General features: G+C 41.5%; 1 protein-coding gene across 4 annotated transcripts in view; it reads left to right on the forward strand.

Moving 5' to 3' along the window:
* LOC132400551 (chloride intracellular channel protein 5-like) overlaps window positions 1-21,685 on the forward strand; it is a 130,374-nt gene that overhangs the window by 93,778 nt on the left and 14,911 nt on the right. For all 4 annotated transcript variants that reach the window (XM_059981621.1, XM_059981623.1, XM_059981624.1 and 1 more), the window contains exons 2-4: window positions 3,605-3,714; window positions 6,856-6,981; window positions 10,533-10,639. In XM_059981621.1, coding sequence (XP_059837604.1) covers window positions 3,605-3,714; window positions 6,856-6,981; window positions 10,533-10,639 — 343 coding nt within the window. The remainder of the gene's footprint in view (window positions 1-3,604; window positions 3,715-6,855; window positions 6,982-10,532; window positions 10,640-21,685) is intronic.

The following is a 21,685-nucleotide window of genomic DNA, read 5'->3' on the forward strand; positions in this document are numbered from 1 at the left end:
ACCCTCCATCCACACTAAAACGGTGTTTTTGTCCCCTGAGACCGGAGATTTTCAGAAACACTTTCCAGGGTGTGTAATTTTGAAATCACCAGATTGGCTGGATCAGTGTGGACGGGGTAACCGGAGAAATCTGAAAACGCTGTCAGACGGCAGCGCGCCATTTCATTGTTTTCTTGAACGCAACCTAACAATTTCAGAACAGACAGCAACGAGACTGAAGCCAGAAGAGTTAAAAATGTACTCACCAAATACTTTGACCCATAACTTACTGAATAAATAAGTATACTGTACTCACTTTGCCCTGTTTTCTGTCCTTGCTTGTATAAAGGTGGTTAAGAATTGTATTGTAGGAGGACTACAGTTTAGGATTACTTTCAGGCATGGGCTGCACCCTCGACCGACACTACCATGCTAGGGAGTGGAGAACTCTGATATTCATCTTCACCAGATTGCCATGAAATACACAAAATAAAACATGGGAGTTATTGAAAGAAAAGACATCAACTGCTCTCTCCCCTCACCAAAATAAACAGAACTCACAAACCCCCTCCTCACAAATAGCAACAATGACATCAAACCCCAACGCCGTCTCTTACAGAAAAGAACAGCAACATTAACATCAAACCCCCAACACCCTCTTGTACACAAGAAGTAACAGATACGCCACACAGAAAAAACAAGAACATCAGACCCCACGTCCCAACCCCCCCTCAGAAAAACTAACATATCGCCCACCCAGAACTCCAACCTGCCAGTCGGCAACAAGAAAGAAAGCACAGAAAGCTAAAGGAGAGCCCAGTAAACATGTTCGGATTAATTGCATTGCTTGCAATTTTCTGTCAAATTCATTTTTTTTTCCATTGTAAACAAATTACTACCAAATCCACAGATTTTTCTTTTTTTATATAGTGTGACAGAAGCATCCTTCAGAGCAGTAATATCTACAGGGACAAAGGTGTCAGCTGTTTTCAGACAAGCAGTGAATGGATTCTAACAAAAGCACAGCTGTTCTCTGTTTCAGAGCATTCCCTGTCAAGGTTAGAATCCTTAAAATCACAAAAGCCCAGTGGTTATTCATTACAACAAGGAATTTAGAGCCATGTAATTCAGGTGCACTCTTTCCCTAGGATTATTATAGCTTTTAACAGCTTAACCAGAAGGAGGTACTGATGCTCAGGATTGATTTGAAATAATGTGATATTTGAAGAACTGTTTTCCCTGTATTCAATTAAGTTGCAAAGCTAACCGCACAACTGGTATGGTGATTTGATTAATTAACCTTTTTGATCTTACAGTCCAGTTGCATGCTTCTCCTTTTGAAAGTGGTTTATGTCAGTAGTTCTGCTGAGCCATGAGGAATTATTTAATTACCAGTGGATGAAAATTTTCCAACTTTAAAAAGTATACCAGTTTGATTTGGAAAGCAGTTTCTTGTCTTATAATTGTTTCTTCTAAGGCAAAAAATTTACTTTTGTTTGAATATCTTGCACCCCAGTCAGTTTAGATTAGCAACAACATCTCCACAATCTCCATCGGCACAGATGCACTACAGGCTGTGTGCTTGGTTGCCCCCCCCCCCCCCCCACTTTACACTTGACTGCGTGGCTAAGCACAGCTCCTGACAGATATACTTGTGTGTTAAGAAATGAAAATTGAAAATAAAGATAATGCTTATTGCTTCCTTCACATTTTGTGTTTATTTATTTAATATTTTTCTAACATGTATTTTGTAAGTGTGAATTTTATTCCGTATCTCAGATTTTTGAGGAGTCATCTGTTAATTCCGTAAAGGCGAATTTCCATAATCTGTATTGCCCATCAGAAGGGTATCATAAGCCAGTATGGAAATGGCCTGAATCAGTTAAATTAGATAAGAGCATAAGACATTGCAGCTGAGTTAGGCCATTTGGCCCATCAAGTCTGTTCCACCATTCCATCAGTGCTGATCTATTATCCTTCTCAACCCCATTCCCCTGCCTTTTCCCGAAGCTTTTGACATTCGTGAACTCCACTTTATATATATTGAATGACTTGGCCATCCTTGGCAATGAATTCTACACATTTACCACCCACCAAAAAGCTTCCTCCTCCTCACTGACTTAGTCTGCAAGTTAACCTTCAGGGAATCCTGTACATGGGCTCCCAAGTCCCTTTGCATCTGAGTTTTGAATTTCCTTCATTTAGGAAACAGTCTCTGTCTCTATTCCTTCTACCAAAGTGCATGACTACACAGTTCACTACACAGAATTCCATCTGCCACTTCTTTGCCCATTCTCCGAATCTGAGTTCTTCTCTAGCCTCTCTACTTCCTCAAAACTACCTGCCCCTCCACCTATCTTCACATCATCCACACACTTGGCCACAAAGCCATCAATTCTGTCATCTAAATTGTTGACATATATTGTGAAAAGTAGCTGTCCCTATACCGACCCCTGATGAGCACCACTAGTTTACCGACAGTCACGCAGAATAGGCCACCTTTATTTCTTCTATTTGCCTCATGGCAGTCAGCCAGTCTTCTATCCAATCTCATCTTTCCTGTCATACCATGGACGTAGTTTGTTAAGCAGCCTCATGTGGCACCTTGTCAAAGGCCTTCTGAAAATACAAGTAAACAACATCCACTGACTCTCCTTTGTCTATCCTGCCTGTTATTTCCTCAAAGAATTCCAACAGATTTGACGGGCAAGATTTCCCCTTTAGGAAAACATGCTGATTTTGGTCTATTTTATCATGTATCTCCAAGTACCCCAAAACCTCATCCTTAATAATAGATTCCAAATCCTCTCTCCCTTCCTAAAGAGTGGAGTGACTTCTGCAATTTTCCTATTCTCCAGAACCATTCTACATTCTAATGATCCTTGAAAGAATGCCTTGAAACTAATGCCTCCACAATCTCTTCAGCTACCTCTTTCAGAATGCTGAAGTGTATTCCATCTGAATCAAATGACTCATTTGCCTTCATACTTTTCAGCTTCCCAAGCACCTTCTCCTAAGTATTAACAGCTACGCTCAGTTCTGCACTCTGACACTCAAATTTCTGCCATACTGTTGGTGCTTTCCATAGTGAAGACCAACTCAATATACTTACTAAATTCACAATGATTGCAGCCCACCAATAAGTTCAGAAAGGCCCCAAGCTCTTTTTAAACCTGGTGCGTAAAGTTGACATGGGACTGTCTCCAACTCGCTCAGCGATCTCTTGCTGTGCAGGCAGATTACTTATTCATATTAATTTTGTGCTCAAGAAGAACTTACTGCCAGCTTTGAATGACATTATGGAATTACCTATTTGAAATTGCATTAATACTGTTGGTTTATGATGCCTCATTGAAAACACTAACTCAAACTCAGCAGAATTCCCAAGATAATAGCGAAAAGGGCTTAGAAAAATAAATCACTCCTAAAATTTTTGGATCAATCCTATGAATTTTCCTGAGTTTATTGTTGTCTAGAAAGTGGAAATGCTTAATTTTCATGGACCTTGCACAGAGTTCCTACAAGTCTGAATATTGGGAATTACAAAACCGTGAAAATAAATGTAAAAAATGTTAGTGTTGTACGTGTTGCAACTAGTTTGAAGTATTTCTCTTTTCTCCTGCAGGCTGGCATTGATGGAGAGAGTATTGGTAATTGCCCCTTTTCCCAGCGCCTCTTTATGATTCTGTGGCTGAAAGGTGTTGTATTCAATGTCACAACAGTTGACCTGAAGAGGTAAGAGACTAAAAGTTGGTAGATGTAAACCATAATGTAAAACATATAGTTTCAGAAACTAAGACAATAATGAAATGTTGTGAAACTGTAAAATACTCCTTGGTCATAGCGCATCTCTGCAGTGAGACTAGATCAACTCTTTGATCGCCAAGAAATATCATCAGTCCAGAATATCACATTTGGTTAATAGAGTGTGATAGTTTGCGTTATTATTCTGGTGGTCTGTAATTGATCTCCAATTTGTCATTATGTTTGTGTTCCTCCAATACCTGCCCACTTTAAATATCATAGGATTACCCATTTGGTTTTATAATATCACTTGAAAATACCAACACAAAAACTCAGCTGAAGTACCAATACAATAACAAAAATTGGCTTAAAAATAACTCATAAATTTTTTGGATTTTTCCTGAATTTATTGTGTTCTCTATTGCTGATTATGGTGATCAACTCCCCGAATCTTGGAATTTTTGAAATTTTTCTTCAAGTTTGCCATTGAACTGTATCACAACCAAGCATTTGATCATGAGTTTCAATTTCTCCTTTTCTATGAGATGTTTTTGCATGCAGCGTCTCTTCTGTGATGTTGGTTCCTCCTCACAGCTGAACCTTCATTTGCTTTGTCTTCAGTCAGAGGCAGCAATTCTGCTTAATTACGTTTCTGTTCACAAATTAAATGTTGCAAAAATTATTGGAAAATACTAACTGCCACTGCTTGGAGGTTTAAGCAGAAAGAGTTAAGCTGTTCATTTTTGCTCTGTTTAATATTTTAACCTTACATTATTTATCATCATCTCACCTGCATCCATTGCCCAGAGCTTGGTACAGAACAGGTGCAATTCATGTGAATGTTCCATTTTATAACACTCCTGAGTTGTCTTGTAATACTTTGGGCATGTCACACACAAGATATAACATAGAAACATAGAAATCTATAGCATATTACAGGCCCTTCAGTCCACAATGTTGTGCCAAATATGTAACCTACTCTGGAAACTACCTAGAATTTCCCTACCACCTAGCCCTCTATTTTTCTACGAGTCTCTTATAAGACCATATTGTATGGTCACCACCTTTGCACGCAGAGCTGAATGGAAAAGACCCTAAGTTGCCATTGGAAGTGAGGGAAGGGATTGCTGGAATATTGATGATCTTTGCATCATCCTGCACCACAAGTCATACCTGAAGCATGAAGGGTGTCAAATGTTGTTCCTTTGTTAATCAGAATCCTCCTGGAAATGGTAGACAACTATAGACCCACTGCATTAGTAGTGGTGAAAATATTGGAAAGGATTCTTGCAACAAGGATTTACAAGCACTTGGAGAAGGCTTGCCATGCCTTTGTGAGGGACAGATTGTGCCTCTTGAGCCATATTGTGTTTTTCAAGGTGGCAACACAGATTGATGAAGGTAGAGTGGTACCTTCAACAGGACATAGATTTGGGAAAAGAAGTGGCATATTGAGTTCAACACAAAGGTTTGAAATGAAACACTTTGGCAAATCGAACTTGATGGTGAAATACAAGGTTAATGCCTGGACTATTAGCAATGTGGAGGAACAGAGAAATCTTGGTGGCCAAGTCCACAAATCCCTTCGGTTGCCATGCAAGTTGATACTTTTAAGAAATCGTATTGTGTGCTGGCTTTCATTAGTTGGGGGACTGTGTTCAAGAGTCATGTTGCAGCTCTGTAAAACTCTAGTTAGTACACTTGGAGTAAGTGTGTTCAGTTATAGTTGTCATATTATAGGAAGGGTGTGGAAGCTTTAGAGAGGTTGCAGAGGTGACTTACCGAGATTCTGCCTGGATTACCAAACATGTTTTACAAAGAAAGGTTGAGCTTGGGCTTTTCTCTTTAGAGCAAAGGAGAATGAGAGGCGCATAAGATTACAAGAGCATAGATAGGGTGGACTGGTGCCAATGGCCAATACAAGAAGATAACCATTTAAGGTGAGTGGAGGAAGGTTCAGAAATGTCAGAGGTAGGTTCTAACATAGAAAGTGGCAAGAGGCAGATGTGACTTATTCACTCATGAATGAGTGAAAAATGGAGGAATACAGACTGTGTAGAAAGGATGGGTTAGGTTGTGGAATAGGTTTATATAGATCGGAAAAACATTGTGAGCCAAAGACTCTTCTGTGTTCTAAACTAATTCCTTCTGCTTACACAAAGTTCATATCCCTCCATTCTCTGTATGTTCATTTGCTTATCCAAAGGCTTCTCAAGAGCTTTGATTGTACTTTTTTTTATTACAAAATCCTTTATTACAAATATCGGTGCTATACAATATATACAAAACAGTGGCAAACACAATTACTGTACTACAAATAGACAATAGACATTACACCAGAATGTTGCCATCCCTATCCACGATGGCATTTACACCCCGCAGAGCCCAACGGTCTCGAAACTCCTCCATGGCCGCTGTGGACTGCGCGTGTTCTTTTTCAATAGTTACCCGGGCACAAACATACCCCCTAAACATTGCCAGGCAGTCTGCCCGGGGAGATCCTCCCGCCACCCGTTTCCAAGATCCACGGATGGCAGATTTCGCCAGCCCCAGGAGCAAGTTGACTAGGACATCCTCATCCCTCCATGCCCCCTTCCTTACTGGATGACCACATATAAACAGGGTGGGACTAAAATGCAGCCAGAAGGCGAGAAGCAGCCCACGCAAATATGCAAAAAGAGGCTGCAGCCTCACACACTCCATGTACATGTGGTACACGGTCTCCTCCAGCCCGCAGAAGTGGCATGTGGGTGGGAGGTCCATGTACAAACTGAAAAACTTATTGCAGGGCACTGCCCTATGCAGTACCCTCCAGCCGAGATCCCCCAGGTGCATGGGAAGAACCCCGGCCACCACCACTCTGGTGCAGCACACTCCAGGCATCCACCACTCTCTTTATAACAAAAATCTTGGCCCACACATCTCCTTTCGAGCTTGCTCCGTTTCAACTTAAACGCATGCCCTCTAGTGTTCAACTCTGGAAATGTTGGTCCTGTAAGAACTTGAAGGCTGGTTCATTTCAGTAAACTTAGAAACCATTGATAGAACACTTGAGAGATAGAAAACTGTGATTATTATGTAATTAATGATGTTCTTCAATCCTGAAAATGCATTTTTATTATCTATTTCTAGAAAACCAGCAGATCTACATAATCTAGCTCCTGGTACTCACCCTCCGTTCCTGACCTTTGATGGGGAGGTCAAGACAGATGTCAACAAGATTGAAGAATTCTTGGAGGATACTTTGTGTCCACCAAAGTAAGTTCCATTGTAAAAATTCTCTTCACCTTTTGAAGGTTCCCTGGTATGGTTAAGTACATACAATTCTCTGGTGCAACAGTGTATCACAAGCAGATGATCTTTAGTGAACTTGAAGGCGTTGTTGACAGTTTGATAGTGGGGGCAGAGTAGGGAGGGTCACAGAGTTGAAGTGAAGGGAGAAAGGTGATTACAGTTTTATCATTGATCCTCAATGGCACAGTTGATCTGTTACCTCTGTCACCTTGGCAACACCCCTCCTCCATCCCTGCATAACTCACCGTTGTCTGTCACTTGCACGCTCACTCAAGATTTATTTGATGAATACTTATTGGCAGTATCTCAATGAACTGCTGGTGTGGTGAAGTAAAGGCTTCTCAGGAAGCAGCTGTTATACACCAAGCAATATTAATTTATTCAGAAGATGGGAATACAAAATGTGCAGTTTCTTTTAATAAAATTGGGATGGTTTTCAGAAGAAAAAATGCAGTGAATGGAGATGGATACATATTAAGGAAATAAATTATACATTTAGAGATTACATGCAGATTATGCCTCATATCACCACAAAGTGACACCAATAACATCTCCACAGGATCCTCAATATCCACTGGTAGGTTAAATAAACCATCCCCCCATGGCCAATATCTCTAGCATCAAGACTTTGATTATATCTGTGCCAATGAGTGGACACACATCAAGAACGTGCCTGACTTTAGATTGTTGAAATTGTACAGTCTAGTGGGAGGAAAATCCTTCAAGCAACTTTGAGATTTTCCGTGCAAGAAATTGACTTGAGAATCCCTGACCCTCAACTACCTAAAACGTAGGAAATCCAAAGTGGTACCAATCACCCATACTCCATAAGAGATAGGAGTACCAAGACTGCTCCACCATTTCATTGTGGCTGGTCCATTTTCCCTCCCAACCATGTTGTCCGGCCTTCTCCCTGTAACCTTTCACGTCATGACTAATTGAGAATCTATTAATCTCTGCCTTAAATACACCTGATGACCTGGCCTCCACAGCTGCCCATGGCAACCAATTCCAGGTTGAACACCCTCTGGCTAAAGAAGTTCTAGCGAGTACGAACCCAGAGTCATCGAATGCTTCTCATACAATAGGATAAACCTTCCATTTCCGGAATCATTCTCATGAACATCCTCTGAACCCTGTCCAAAGTCAACACATCCTTCCTTAGGTGAAGGTTTCAGAACGGATCTCAGAATTCCAAGTGAAGCCTCACTGGTGCCATGTAAACCCTCAGCATTACATCCTTGCTTTTATATCCTAGGTCCTAGTCCTCTCTAAGTGAATGGTAAGATTGCATTTGTTTTCATCACCACCTTAATCTTCAATTCCTCTTCGAGAGACCTTGTCCTTAACAATCAACTCCAACATCATCCCAACCACTGAGGTTAGGTTAACTGGCCTTTCTTCTCCCTTCCTCCCTTCTCGAAGAGTGGAGTGACATTTGCAATTTTCCAGTCCAGCAAAACCTTGTCAGAGTCTAGACTTGTTTTGAAAGATCATTACCAATGACTCCACAATTTTCCCAGCCACCTCATTCAGAACCCCTGGGTGTAGTCCATCTGTCCAGGTGGCTTACCCACTTTCAAACCTTTCAGCTTCCCAAGACCACCTACCTCGTAATAACAATTGTACACGCTGCTGACCCCTGACCGTCTCGAACTTTCAGCATACTGCTAGTGTCTTCCACAGTGAAGACTGATGCAAAATACTTATTCAGTTCATCCGCCATCTCCTTGTCCCCCAGTGCTACCTGTTCAGTGTCACTTAAAATGGTCCGATACCTGCTCTTGCCTCTCTTTTACAGGTTATGTATTTGAAGGATTTCTTGGTATCCTCTTTGATATTATTGGCCTGCTTGCTTTCATATATCATCTTTTCCCTCTTTTGACTTATTTATTGGCCTTTTGTTGATTTTTAAAACCTTAGTCATAGAAAAATGCAGCACAGAAACAGACCTTTTGGCTCATCTAGTCTGTGTGAATCTTTTAAACTGCCTAGTCCCATCAACCTGCACCTGGACCATAGCCCTCCAGACGTTCCTCATATGGTAACCCTCTCATTCCTGGAATCATTCTCATGAATTTTCTCTGAACCGTCTCCAATTTCTAAAATAAGGAGGCCAAAACTGCAAGTGTGGTCTCACGAGTGCCTTATAGAGCTTCAACATCACATGCCTGCTCTTATATTCTGTACCTCTAGAAATGAATGCCAACATTGCATTCGCCTTCTTCACAACCGACTCAACCTGCAGGTTAACCTTTAGGGTATCCTGTACAAGAACTCCCAAGTCCCTTTGCATCTCTGCATTTTGAATTCACTTCTCATCTAAATAATGGTCTGCCTGTTTATTTCTTCCACCAAAGTGCACGACCATACCCTTTCCAACATTGTATTTCATTTGTCACTTCTTTGCCCATTCCCCTAAACTATTTAAGTCTCTCTGCAAGCTCTGTTTCCTCAACACTACCTGCTCCTCCACCTATCTTTGTATCATCGTCAAATTTAGCCACAAATCCCTTAATACTGTCTTCCAAATCATTGACATGCATCATAAAAAATAACGGTCCCAACACCGACCCCCGTGGAACTCCACTGGTAACCCGCAACCAGTCAAGATAGGATCCCTTTACTCTTGGTCTCTGTTTTCTGCCGACCAGCCAATGCTCCACCCATGCTAGTAACTTCCCTGTAATTCCATGGGCTCTTATCTTGTTAAGCAGCCTCATGTGTGGCACCTTGTCAAAGGCCTTCTGAAAATCCAAGAGCACCACATTTACTTTGTCTACCCTGCTTGTACTTTCCACAAGGAATTGCAGTAGGTTTGTCAGGCAGGATTTTCCTTTCAGGAAACCATGCTGGCTTTGGCCTATTTTGTCACGTGCCTCCAGGTATTCTGTAATCTCATCCCTAACAATCGATTCCAATGACTTCCCAACCCCTGATGATACCTCTCATAATTTTGTATATCTCTAATCTTTGGAATGTGGATAATTGAGGAGAGATTTGATAAAGTCCTAACCGATTCAATCATTCTTGTAATTCAGGTCCTCCGTCTATGCATCTTTGAATAATTTATCACCGGGACTTGAACAGAAGTCATTACTACAGCATGCCCAATTCCAGAGATGCTCTTTTGTGGAAGACCATTCAGGGAAAAATACACGGCTGAAGCCGGTATCGCATTTGTGAATGCAACATTACAATTCACTTCTGCTGCCCTGGCCAAAGTGGATTTAAGTGGAATGGAAATGTGATATATGGTTTATCAGTATTAAAGTCCAGCATTTAAACAATTATGTCACATTGCAAACATAAGACCATAAGATGTAGGAGCAGAATTAGGTTAATAGTGCACATTAGACTAATTGGTATCAGACCAATAATCAACAATTCAAAGGAGAAGATCTTTAAGTGTCACCATGGACATTATGGTTGTGCATCTATCTTTTATTCAGGTTTGAGGTAATCCAGTGACAGTGGGACATGATGATCAAAGATGTATTTTGTATTATTTACAGATATCCCAAGCTTGCGGCAAAGCACCATGAGTCGAATACTGCTGGAATTGACATCTTTGCAAAGTTTTCAGCGTACATTAAAAACACAAGAATTAATGCTAACGATGGTGAGTGCTGCAACTTACACTTAGTGTGGAGATTATTGGTACCATTGCATAAGGTTTCAGTTTCAACTCTACGATCTTATCAAACTTTGGATATTGGTTAGGTTTACCCAAGGTTCAAGATCCTGCCTTCTGTACATTAGAAATAAACACTGAGTTGTGTTTGTTGATGGAAAGGAAGAAGTTATAACTGCGAGGAACAGTTCAGATTAATGTGTTAGCTTGGAGACTGGAGGAAGAAGAATAAAAGAAGGGGGAAGAAGAAAGGAAGAAAAATTTAAATGCAGTTGAGGAATTTTTCAGTCTTTTATATGAAATATTTGGTGGGGCTAGCAACCTCTTAACTGTTAAACTAGGTCAAAGGTCTTCTGGAATCCGTTCATGAAAGAAAATAAAGGTTATGGATCTAGGATGATCTTATGAAAAATTCCTGCAACAGATTTCTCGGATTCTGGCAATTGCCCATCAACAGACAGTGGAGGATTTGCTTTCCTCACTTCCAACTAATTTGAGCGTCCCTTGATACCATCAGCAACCCTCCCCCTTTGAGTGTTGAGTACTTTGCAACATTCAATTCCCTTTGCTGTTCCTTGATATCAGGGTTTGGCTGCTAAACTAAGTCAGTGTTAAATGGGCATGTCAGGGAAACCAGAATATATTGGTTATACTTAGTTATCTTCTATGGTAGTGATGAGCGTGAGTGTTGCACTTTTGATCAAGGTAGTTCCGAATGTTCTTGGATAGGAGGTTGGCAGAACTTTTCTGCAAACTGTGTAGCAACTTGGTACAACTGAAAGGAGTGTGGTGCAGGCCGTTCTTGGGTTATGAATGTCTGACTTGGGGACACACCACCTACATACAACCTAACTCCCTTAATATTATTTCAAATATCCGACATGTGTAAATGTGTTCCTTTTAAACAGCAGAGGTAGTTTTCTCTCTGCTTCCACTTTTAGATGTAACCCCCGGGTTGCCTCAGGCTGGCTCAGCTCATTCTCATCTAGGGGGAGCAGCCTTCGGCCCCGCCAAACTGGATAATCAGCTGGTGTGGATGCTGTGTGATGTCCCTGCCTCGCCAAAGAACAGACAGGACACCATATGCGATTAAATGATTACAGTTTATAAAGATACTTTAACTAAGTCATTAATAACGATACAGTATACATGAAGGAAAAGAAAATAAAGAAAAGGCGCCAAACTTATCAAAGTCCAAACCACTTCATGCACAACCGTTGGAGCTCAATTACTGAAGTCTTCTGGCCACCTTGCGATCCCCTCCAAACTCCTCGACTCGCAGCTCAGGACCACCCGAAGTGGTCAACCAAGCACATCTATCTTCGTCTCCTCTCCTCAGGGTACCTCCTGGCCTCGGACCCCCACTTGGGGTCTGTACCTTGCCCGGTTTACAGCATCGCGTCCCCTCTCCCTCTCACTCCCCCGCACCGATCTCCCCAAAAGCCCGCCAACAATAGCTTACAGACTCAGAAGAAAGAACAACATTAATCCCAATTGGTTTACAAAGGAATACAATTCTCGTTATCAGTAAATTTTAACCCAAACATGCTTCCAGCACACTCTCGCAACAAAGCTTTCCTACTTTTAACAAGACAAAGAAGCCATTTTGATTAACATACGCAGTAACAAAGAAAAAGCCCCCCCCCCCTTACATAGAAATTGCTCTTTCCTATCGATCCTGTGTGCTTTTTTGATGCCATTCATTCCTTTATAACGATGTAACAATTACAGCACGGAAACAGTCCATCTCAGCTCTTCTAGTCCGTGCCGAACGCTTACTCTCACTTAGTCCCACCGACCCGCACTCAGCCCATAACCCTCCATTCCTTTCCTGTCCATATACCTATCCAATTTTACTTTAAATGCCAATACCGAACCTGCCCCTACCACTTCTACTGGAAGCTCGTTCCACACAGCTACCACTCTCTGAGTAAAGAAATTCCCCCTTGTGTTACCCTTAAACTTTTGCCCACAACTCTCTACTCATGTCCTCTTCTTTGAATCTCCCCTACTCTCAATGGAAAAAGCCTATCCACGTCAACTCTATCTATCCCCCTCATAATTTTAAATACCTCTATCAAGTCCCCCCTCAACCTTCTACACTCCAAAGAATAAAGACCTAACTTGTTCAATCTTTCCCTGTAATTTAGGTGCTGAAACTCAGGTAACATTCTAGTAAATCTTCTCTGTACTCTCTCTGTTTTGTTGACATTTTTCCTGTAATTAGGTGACCAGAACTGTACACAATACTTCAAATTTGGCCTCACCAATGCCTTGTACAATTTTAACATTACATCCTAACTCCTATACTCAATGCTCTGATTTATAAAGGCCAACATACCAAAAGCTTTCTTCACCACCCTATCCACATGAGATTCCACCTTCAGGGAACTATGTACCATTATTCCTAGATCACTCTGCTCTACTGCATTCCTCAATGCCCTACCATTTGCCATTTATGTCCTATTTGGATTATTCCTACCAAAACATAGCACCTCACACTTATCAGCATTAAACTCCATCTGCCATCGCTCAGCCCACTCTTCTAACTGGCCTAAATCTCTCTGCAAGCTTTGAAAACCTACTTCATTATCCACAATGCCACCTACCTTAGTATCATCTGCATACTTACTAATCCAATTTACAACCCTATCATCCAGATCATTAATGTATATGACAAACAACATTGGACCCAGTCCAGATCCCTGAGGCACACCGCTAGTCACCGGCCTCCAACCTGACAAACAGTTATCCACCACTACTCTCTGGCATCTCACATCCAGCCACTGTTGAATCCGTTTTACTACTTCAACATTAATAACTACCTATTGAACCTTCCTAACTAACGTTCCATGTGGAACCTTGTTAAAGGCCTTACTGAAGTCCATATAGACAACATCCACTGCTTTACCCTCGTCAACTTTCCTCATAACCTCTTCAAAAAATTCAATAAGATTTGTCAAACATGTCCTTCCATGCACAAATCCAAGCTGACTATTCCTAATCAGACCCTGTCTATCCAGATAATTATATGTACCATCTCTACGAATACTTTCCATTAATTTACCCACCAATGACGTCAAACTGACAGGCCTATAATTGCTAGGTTTACTCTTAGAACCCTTTTTAAACAAAGGAACCTCATGAGCAAAACACCAATCCTCCAGCACCATCCCCATTTCTAATGACATTTGAAATATTTCTGTCAGAGCCCTTGCTATTTCTACACTGACCTCCCTCAAGATCCTAGGGAATATCCTGTCAGGACCCGGAGATTTATCCACTTTTATATTCCTTAAAAGCACCAGTACTTCCTCCTCTTTAATCGTCATAGTTTCCATAACTTCTCTACTTGTTTCCCTTACCTTACACAATTCAATATGCTTCTCCTTAGTGAATACCGAAGAAAAGAAATTGTTCAAAATCTCCCCCATCTCTTTCAGCTCCACACATAGCTATCCACTCTGATTCTCTAAGGGACCAATTTTATCCCTCACTATCCATTTGCTATGAATATAACTGTAGAAACCCTTCGGATTTATTTTCACCTTGCTTGCCAAAGCAACCTCGTATCTTCTTTTAGCTTTTCTAATTTCTCTCTTAAGATTCTTCTTACTTTCTTTATATTCCTCGAGCACCTCATTTACTCCATGCTGCCTATATTTATTGTAGATATCTCTCTTTGCCCTAACCAAGTTTCCAATATCCCTTGAAAACCATGGTGCCCTCAAACTTTTAACCTTTCCTTTCAACGTAACAGAAACATAAAAATTCTGTACCCTCAAAATTTCACCTTTAAATGACCGCCATTTCTCTATTACATCCTTCCCATAAAACAAACTGTCCCAATTCACTCCTCATAAATCCTTTCTCATCTCCTCAAAGTTAGCCTTTCTCCAATCAAAAATTTCAACCCTGAGCAGTCCTATCCTTCTCCATAATTATATTGAAACTAATGGCATTGTGATCACTGGGCCTGACGTGTTCCCCAACCCATACCTCCGTCACCTGACCTATCTCATTCCCTAACAGGAGATCCAACACTGCCCCTTCTCTAGTTGGTACCTCTATGTATTGCTGCAAAAAACTATCCTGCACACATTTTATCTCTTTTACAGTATGGACTTCCCAGTCTGTGTGTGAAAAATTAAAATCTCCCACAGTCACAACCCTGTGCTTACTACAAATATCTGCTATCTCCTTGCAAATTTGCTCCTCCAATTCTCACTCCCCATTAGGTAGTCTATAATACACCCCTATAAGTGTTACTACACCTTTCCCATTCCTCAATTCCACCCAAATAGTCTCCCTAGACGAGCCCTCTAATCTATCCTGCCAGAGCACCACTGTAATATTTTCTCTGACAAGCAATGCAACACCTCCCCCTCTTGTCCCTCCGATTCTATCACACCTGAAGCAACAAAATTATTATTATGGTGGTGTGGTTACCATATCGAGTGACTTTTGTATTGACGCTTGCATGATATATACAGTAATTTTATGCACTTTTCACAATTTATGAACAAAATCAATTTAAGCACATATGTAAAAGCAGAAACCGTTTGATACCTGGGAATGGGCTGATTTCCTTCCCTGAAGGCTATTCATGAACCAATATGGTATTTGAATGATCTCCTGTTCCACAGTCAAAATTATTTGTATTCCTTCAGCTCTATTAATACAGGCCCTTTGGCCCACAAAGCTGTGCTGAACATGTCCTTACCTTAGAAGTTGCCTAGGGTTACCCATAGCCCTCTATTTTTCTAAGCTCCATGTAGCCATCCAGGAGCCTCTCAAAACGACCCTATTGTATCCACTTCCACCACTGCCGCTGGCAGCCCATTCCATGCAGCTACCACTCTCTGCGTTTTTTAAAAAGAACCACTTGCCCCTTACATCTCTTCTGTACCTACTTCCAAGCACCTGAAAACTATACCCTCTCGTGCTAGCCATTTCAGCCCTGAGAAAAAGCCTCTGACTATATCTGCATGATCAATGCCTCTCATTATCTTGTGCACATCTATCAGGTCACCTCTTATCCTCCGTCGCTACCAAGGAGAAAAGGCCAAGTTCAGTCAACCTATTCTTATAAGGCATGCTCCCCAAACCAGTCAACATCCTTGTAAATCTCCTCTGCACCCTTTCTATATTTTCCACGTCCTTCCTGTAGTGAGGTGGTAGGAACATGCTCCAGTTTAGTTTTTTTTCCAGCTGGCTGAAGATAGCTAAGCATCTTGGTCTTTAAATTTTGTCTTGATTTCTGTCACTAGCAAAGGCGAGGTGTTCTTAAATAATTTTCCTCTAAATTATTAATTGCTCATTATTTATATTCATGTAGCAGCAATCTGGATATTTGATTTGATCTATTGGTTGTGGCATCATGCTACAATTGCTACAGGTTGTTTCTGCTTTTCCATGTCCATGGACAAACAAGAGATTCTGTAAATGCTAGCAACTTGAGCAAGAAACACAAAACGCTAGGGGCAACATCTATGGCGAAGACTAAACAGTCAACATTTCGGTCTGTGACCCTGAAAGGAAGGGGGAAGAAGTTAGAATAAGGGAGTGAAGGCTTCTCTTTTTGCCTGCCCAGCATATCTCCCTGGTGCTTCCCTTTCTCTCAGAATCCACTGTTTTCTCCTGTCAAATTCCTTTTTCACCCTTTCATTTTTCCACCAATCACCTCCCAGCTTCTTACTTTATTCCCCCTCCCTCACCCTCCACCTTATTCGAGCTTCCCCCCCCCCTCCCTTTCTAGTCCCAGTGAAGGGTCTTGGTTGGGTTTATTCCTCTCTGTAGATGCTCCCCGACCTGCTGAATTCCTCCAGCATTTTGTGTTTGTTGCTCAGTATGCATGGTCTCTTGTTTTACCTTCAAGATGGCACGTTTTAGAGATTCCTGTTGCTGCGGCTGATGCAGATCTCTACGTTCTTGTCTGTCATTTTTCACTGGAGTGAAAAGAATCTCACAGGTTGGAAGTGGGAGTAGATAAGTGGTACCTCAAACCTGGCTAGTCGCTTTTAAAAACCTCATCTGTTCATGATAACCTTTCATCCCCTATTCATCAGACATCTATCTACTACTGGCTCAAATATTCAAAGCCTGCTTTCAGAGAGTCGTAGAAAATCTACAACACATTACAGGCCCTTGTACCCACAATGTTGTGCCAACCATGTAACCTACTCTAGAAAATGCCTAGAATTACCCTACCATTAGCCCTCTATTTTTCTCAGCAACATTTACCCATCTTTTTAAAAGAGATTGTCGCTGGCACTGCATTCCATGCACCCAGCACTCTGTGTGAAAAATGTACCTCTGATATCCCCCTAGTACCTACTTCCAAGCACCTTAAGACTATGCTCCCTCGTGTTAGCCATTTCAGCCCTGGGGAAAAGCTTCTGGCTGTCCACACGATCAGTGCCTCTCATTATCTTATACACTTTTCATCTTGCTTTGAGGAAGAATGTTCCAAAGAGTTATAACTCTGAAAAAAGTTTATCTCGTCTGCCTCACATTTAAATTTTGAATAAGTGGGGGGGGGGAAGAGGAGGTTTATTGTCCTATATAAAATCTACTTTATGGTCATATGCACACATAAATGTATGCACAGATGCAGTGGAAAACTTACTTGGAGCAGCATCACAGGCACATAGCATTATATAAGCAACGCTTATAATTGTACCGATCTCCAGCACTTCCACCAGCAGAGGTGAGTTGGTGTCATTAGTTTGTGGGCTGAAGTGCCTGCACTAGTGCTTTACTCTTCAAAGTTCTAAAGTACAGGTGCTGGTGTGCTTTATTCAAGGTTGCATCATCTATGCTGGGTCCAGGGTAGGTCTGCCGGGATGTTGGCAGTTAAAAACGATGAATTTGCTCACTTTATTCACCATCAGCTCTTCAGGGTGCGAGGGTAACGTATGAGAATAATAGTGAAATCTGAGAAGTGCTCAATTGACAATAACGAAACAGCCAACAGCAGTAGTAGAATTCTGACTTTGAGAATGCAGCAGCACGGGAGGGTCATTAGCATCCATAAAGAGCTGGATACCTGGAATGCATTGCCAGAGAGAATGGTTGAACTGGGGTCACCAACACATTCAAGTTTTTTTTCCTCTCAAAAAAGCACTTCAGATGCTTAGATATGGACCAGTGTGGAACATGTGACTACTGCAGATGGATGCCCACTGACCGGCAAGGATATACTACGCCAGATGTTCTGCTTACACACTGAACATTTCTCACTCTGTGCTTCACTGGGTGCCCCCCTTATTCCCAAATGCTAACCCATAACTTCTCTTCACGTCCACACAGTCAAATCCTTGAAGATGCTACTATCGATTCTCCTATTGCTCAGCTAAAGTCAAGACCCTCCTTGCAAGGCAACTTGTCATTTAGGTACCTGTCGCATGTTCTGTTTCTGAGCTACTCCAATACTTAGATTAGGAGGGTGAGTAAAGAAATAGCAGATGGAATAAAATGCTGGGAAGTCTATGCCCATGCTGTTTTGTAGAAGGAATGAAATTGTTGACTATTTCCTAATTAGAGAAAAAATATTTTTGAAAAACTAAGCCACAGAGACTTGGAAGTCCTTGTACAGGGTTCTACAAAGATTAATTTGCAGATTGGGTCTGTGGTGAGGAAGGCAAATGCGATGCCAGCATTTGCTTTAAGAGGACTAGAATATTAAAACAAGGATGTAATGTTAATAAAGCCTTTCACCATTCAATAGGCTTCAATGAGGTCTAAGACCAGATGACACAGCCTCAGAATAGAGGGGTTTACATCTGGAATGGAGATGAGGAATTTCTTTAGCTAGAAAGTGGTGAATCTGTGGAATTCTTTAGCGCAGGCAGCTGTGGAGGCTAAGTCTGTCTGTATATTTAAGGCAGAGGCTGATGGATTCTTCATTGGTCAGGGCATGAATGGATACGGGGAGAAGGCAGCAGATTGGGTCTGCAAGGAAAACTGAATCAGCCGTGATGGAATGGCGGAGCAGACTCGATGAGCCAAATGGCCTAATTCTGTTCCTATGTCTTATGGTTTTATGGTCTAATACAATAATATAAATTGTAATATTAATGTACAATAATACAATAATAATTTTATAAATCAGGATATAATTTTCCAACTTTTGTATTAGATTCCCATTGCAATAAATAATAGTCTAACAATAACATTTCCTGATTATTGCGCCACCTGTATACTAATCTCTCTATATCCCAGAGCTCCATGATCAATAGCCATTCAAATTATGTACTTATTTTTCTCCCGCCAAATTGGATAATAATGTATTTTTCTACATCACTGCATGTTTTTTAAATCTCCCTCCATTTGCCAGATCACAGCACACTCAGCTAAAAGAGCTCATGCCCTCTTGAGAACTGCTTTCCTATTTTTGTGGTGTTATCAAATTTAGCAGACACTTGCTTCAGTGCATTCACTTAAATCCTTAAAAGGTTGTGGCCTCAGCACTGATTCCTAAGGCACACTAGATGTTACATTTTTCCAACCAGAAGAGTCATTTACAACGGTTCTCTTTCCCTGTTAAGCCAGCCAGTCTTCTACACACACTAGTATGTTCGTACCTACGACAGTAATGTGCCAGTGCTCATGTCGTTACTGATTACAAAGGAGATTTCTACTGTTACTGATGAACTGCAGTCCTTCCATTGATGCTTGCATTTCTTCTTTGCTTGCTAAATCCATTCTGAAGTTATTTACTTTACGTGACAAAAGCACCTAACAGTCTTACGGGCAGATTGTTGGTGTGAACTTGGGTTTCAGCAATACTGTGGCTGGCCACTCCAACTGACGCTGTCAATATGATGCATCTTTAATAGGTCAATTAGCGAGAAACAGGCCAGTTTCTTTTTATCACGAATGTGCACAGATTCAGACTGACGACCAGAAGCAAGCATGTGGATTTGCAGATGGCTGTTTTTACATACACATCATACATGCACACTTATGAGCATTTTCCATCGTGTACTTAATATTATGGAGGGGGCTGGGGGAATGTTGGTGGGCATGTTCCTGTTGTGCAGGGATCAGGATTTGTAGCATGGAAGGAGGTCATTCTGCTGCGTCCTCTTATGACCAGACAGAAGCCTGATCATTAACCATGCTCTGGTTCTTTATTGTAAAAATGGAAAATGTTCTAATAAGCCTGAGGATTACTTATAAAGTTTAATTATCATCTTAATCAATAACTTGTACAGACAATGTCAATTTTTATGATGATGTACTCTTCCCCTTCCTTCAACACATCCTCTCCAAGTTCGCATTGCCTACTAAATCAGTCATCTGTCACTTTGATGCTGTGCTCATGAGTGGACTCGAAAAACTTAACCCAATCACTCAATATAAACCGGCTGCAGGACAGACTCATTTTCATCTGAAATGTTATGTTGTCATTATTGACATTTATTGACCAATTTCAACATCTCCTGAAGTGAAGGGGAATCTTCAGCAACTGGACTTTTCCTGGGCTGGAGAAAATACAACAGCACATTTCCTGGAATGGCTTTTTAACATAATCCATTAGCTTATGGTCTCTATTAATTATATGAGCAATATTTTATGTTAGTGTTGTTTATTAACCTAAATTGAAATTCTCCATTTGTAATAGGGGGATTAAAATGCAGCTTAGGATAGATGATAGGAGATCATTGTGGACCAGGCATGCTAGGAGTCACACTCGCATCCCCATCTACATCAATGGAGCTGTGGTGGATCATGTATCAAGCTTCAAACATCCTTGGTGTCCGCATTTCTGATGATCTCACTTGGTCCCTGAACTCCTCCTTCCTGATCAAAAAGGCGCAACAGTGCCTCTATTTCCTGCGGAACATCAAGAAAGCTCACCTCTGTCCCAGGATACTGACGGACTTTTACCGCTGTACCATTGAGAGCATACTCACCAACTACATCTCAGTGTGGTATGGAAATTGTCCCATATCAGACCGCAAAGCACTCCAGTGTGTGGTGAGAACTGCCCAGCGGATTATTGGCACCCAACTGCCCACCATTGAGAACATCTACCATAAACACTGCCTGGGCAGGGCGAAAACTATTATGAAGGATACATCTCGCCCTAACCATGGACTTTTTAATCTCTTCCCATCCGGTAGGCGCTACAGGAGCCTCCGTTCCCACACCAGCAGGCACAGGAAGAGTTTCTTCCCTGAGGCTGTGACCCTGCTGAACCTCACATCACAGCACTAAGCAGTATTGCACCCATATTAGGCTGTCTCAGTACTTTTATATTTGTATGCTGTAGCTCTTTTTATTCACTGTTATTTTGTAAATAATACTTTTCTTTTGCACCTGGTTAGATGCTAATTGCATTTCATTGGCTTTGTATCTGTACTCCGCACAATGACAATAAAGTTGAATCTAATCTAATGACCTAGGCCTTTGGCAACTGGTCCGGCAGCTTAATGCAACATAATCCCCTTTTCTCTGCAGCCCTTTCCATGGGTCAACACTGTAATGGGATGTACATACCATGTAGCTCTAGCACCTCCTCACACCGCAACGCCCTCGAGAATAAATATGCCTCCATTAATGCTCCACCCTCAGCACTTGCACTGTAAAAGTTGGCCAAGGTGTCATCAGCACCTCCCAAATCTGAAACATGCGCTATCTGTGAGACCATGGACAGTATGTTCCTGGGAAATGGTCTGAAAATTCCACTTTATATTTGTGCATCATCCCAACTTGGGAACACAATCATTTACCCCTCCACCATCCCCTTCCTCCATGTATGCCCATTACCTTCCTCTGGTGCTCCTCCCCCCTTTTTTCCCCATGGCCTTCTGTTCTCTCCTGTCGAACTTCCCCCTTCTCCAGCCCTGTATCACCACTCAACTTCCCAGCTCTTTACTTCATCCCAACCCATCCTGGTTTCACCTGTCACCTTGTGCTTCTCTCTCTCTCTCCTCTCCCCCACCTTTAAAATCTACTCACCTTATTTTTTTCTGCAGTCCTGCTAAAGGGTCTCGCTCCGCAAAGTCGACCGTGCTTTTTTTCATT

The sequence above is a fragment of the Hypanus sabinus genome, chromosome 10 (genome assembly GCF_030144855.1).
Source record: "Hypanus sabinus isolate sHypSab1 chromosome 10, sHypSab1.hap1, whole genome shotgun sequence".
Taxonomy (NCBI): domain Eukaryota; kingdom Metazoa; phylum Chordata; class Chondrichthyes; order Myliobatiformes; family Dasyatidae; genus Hypanus; species Hypanus sabinus.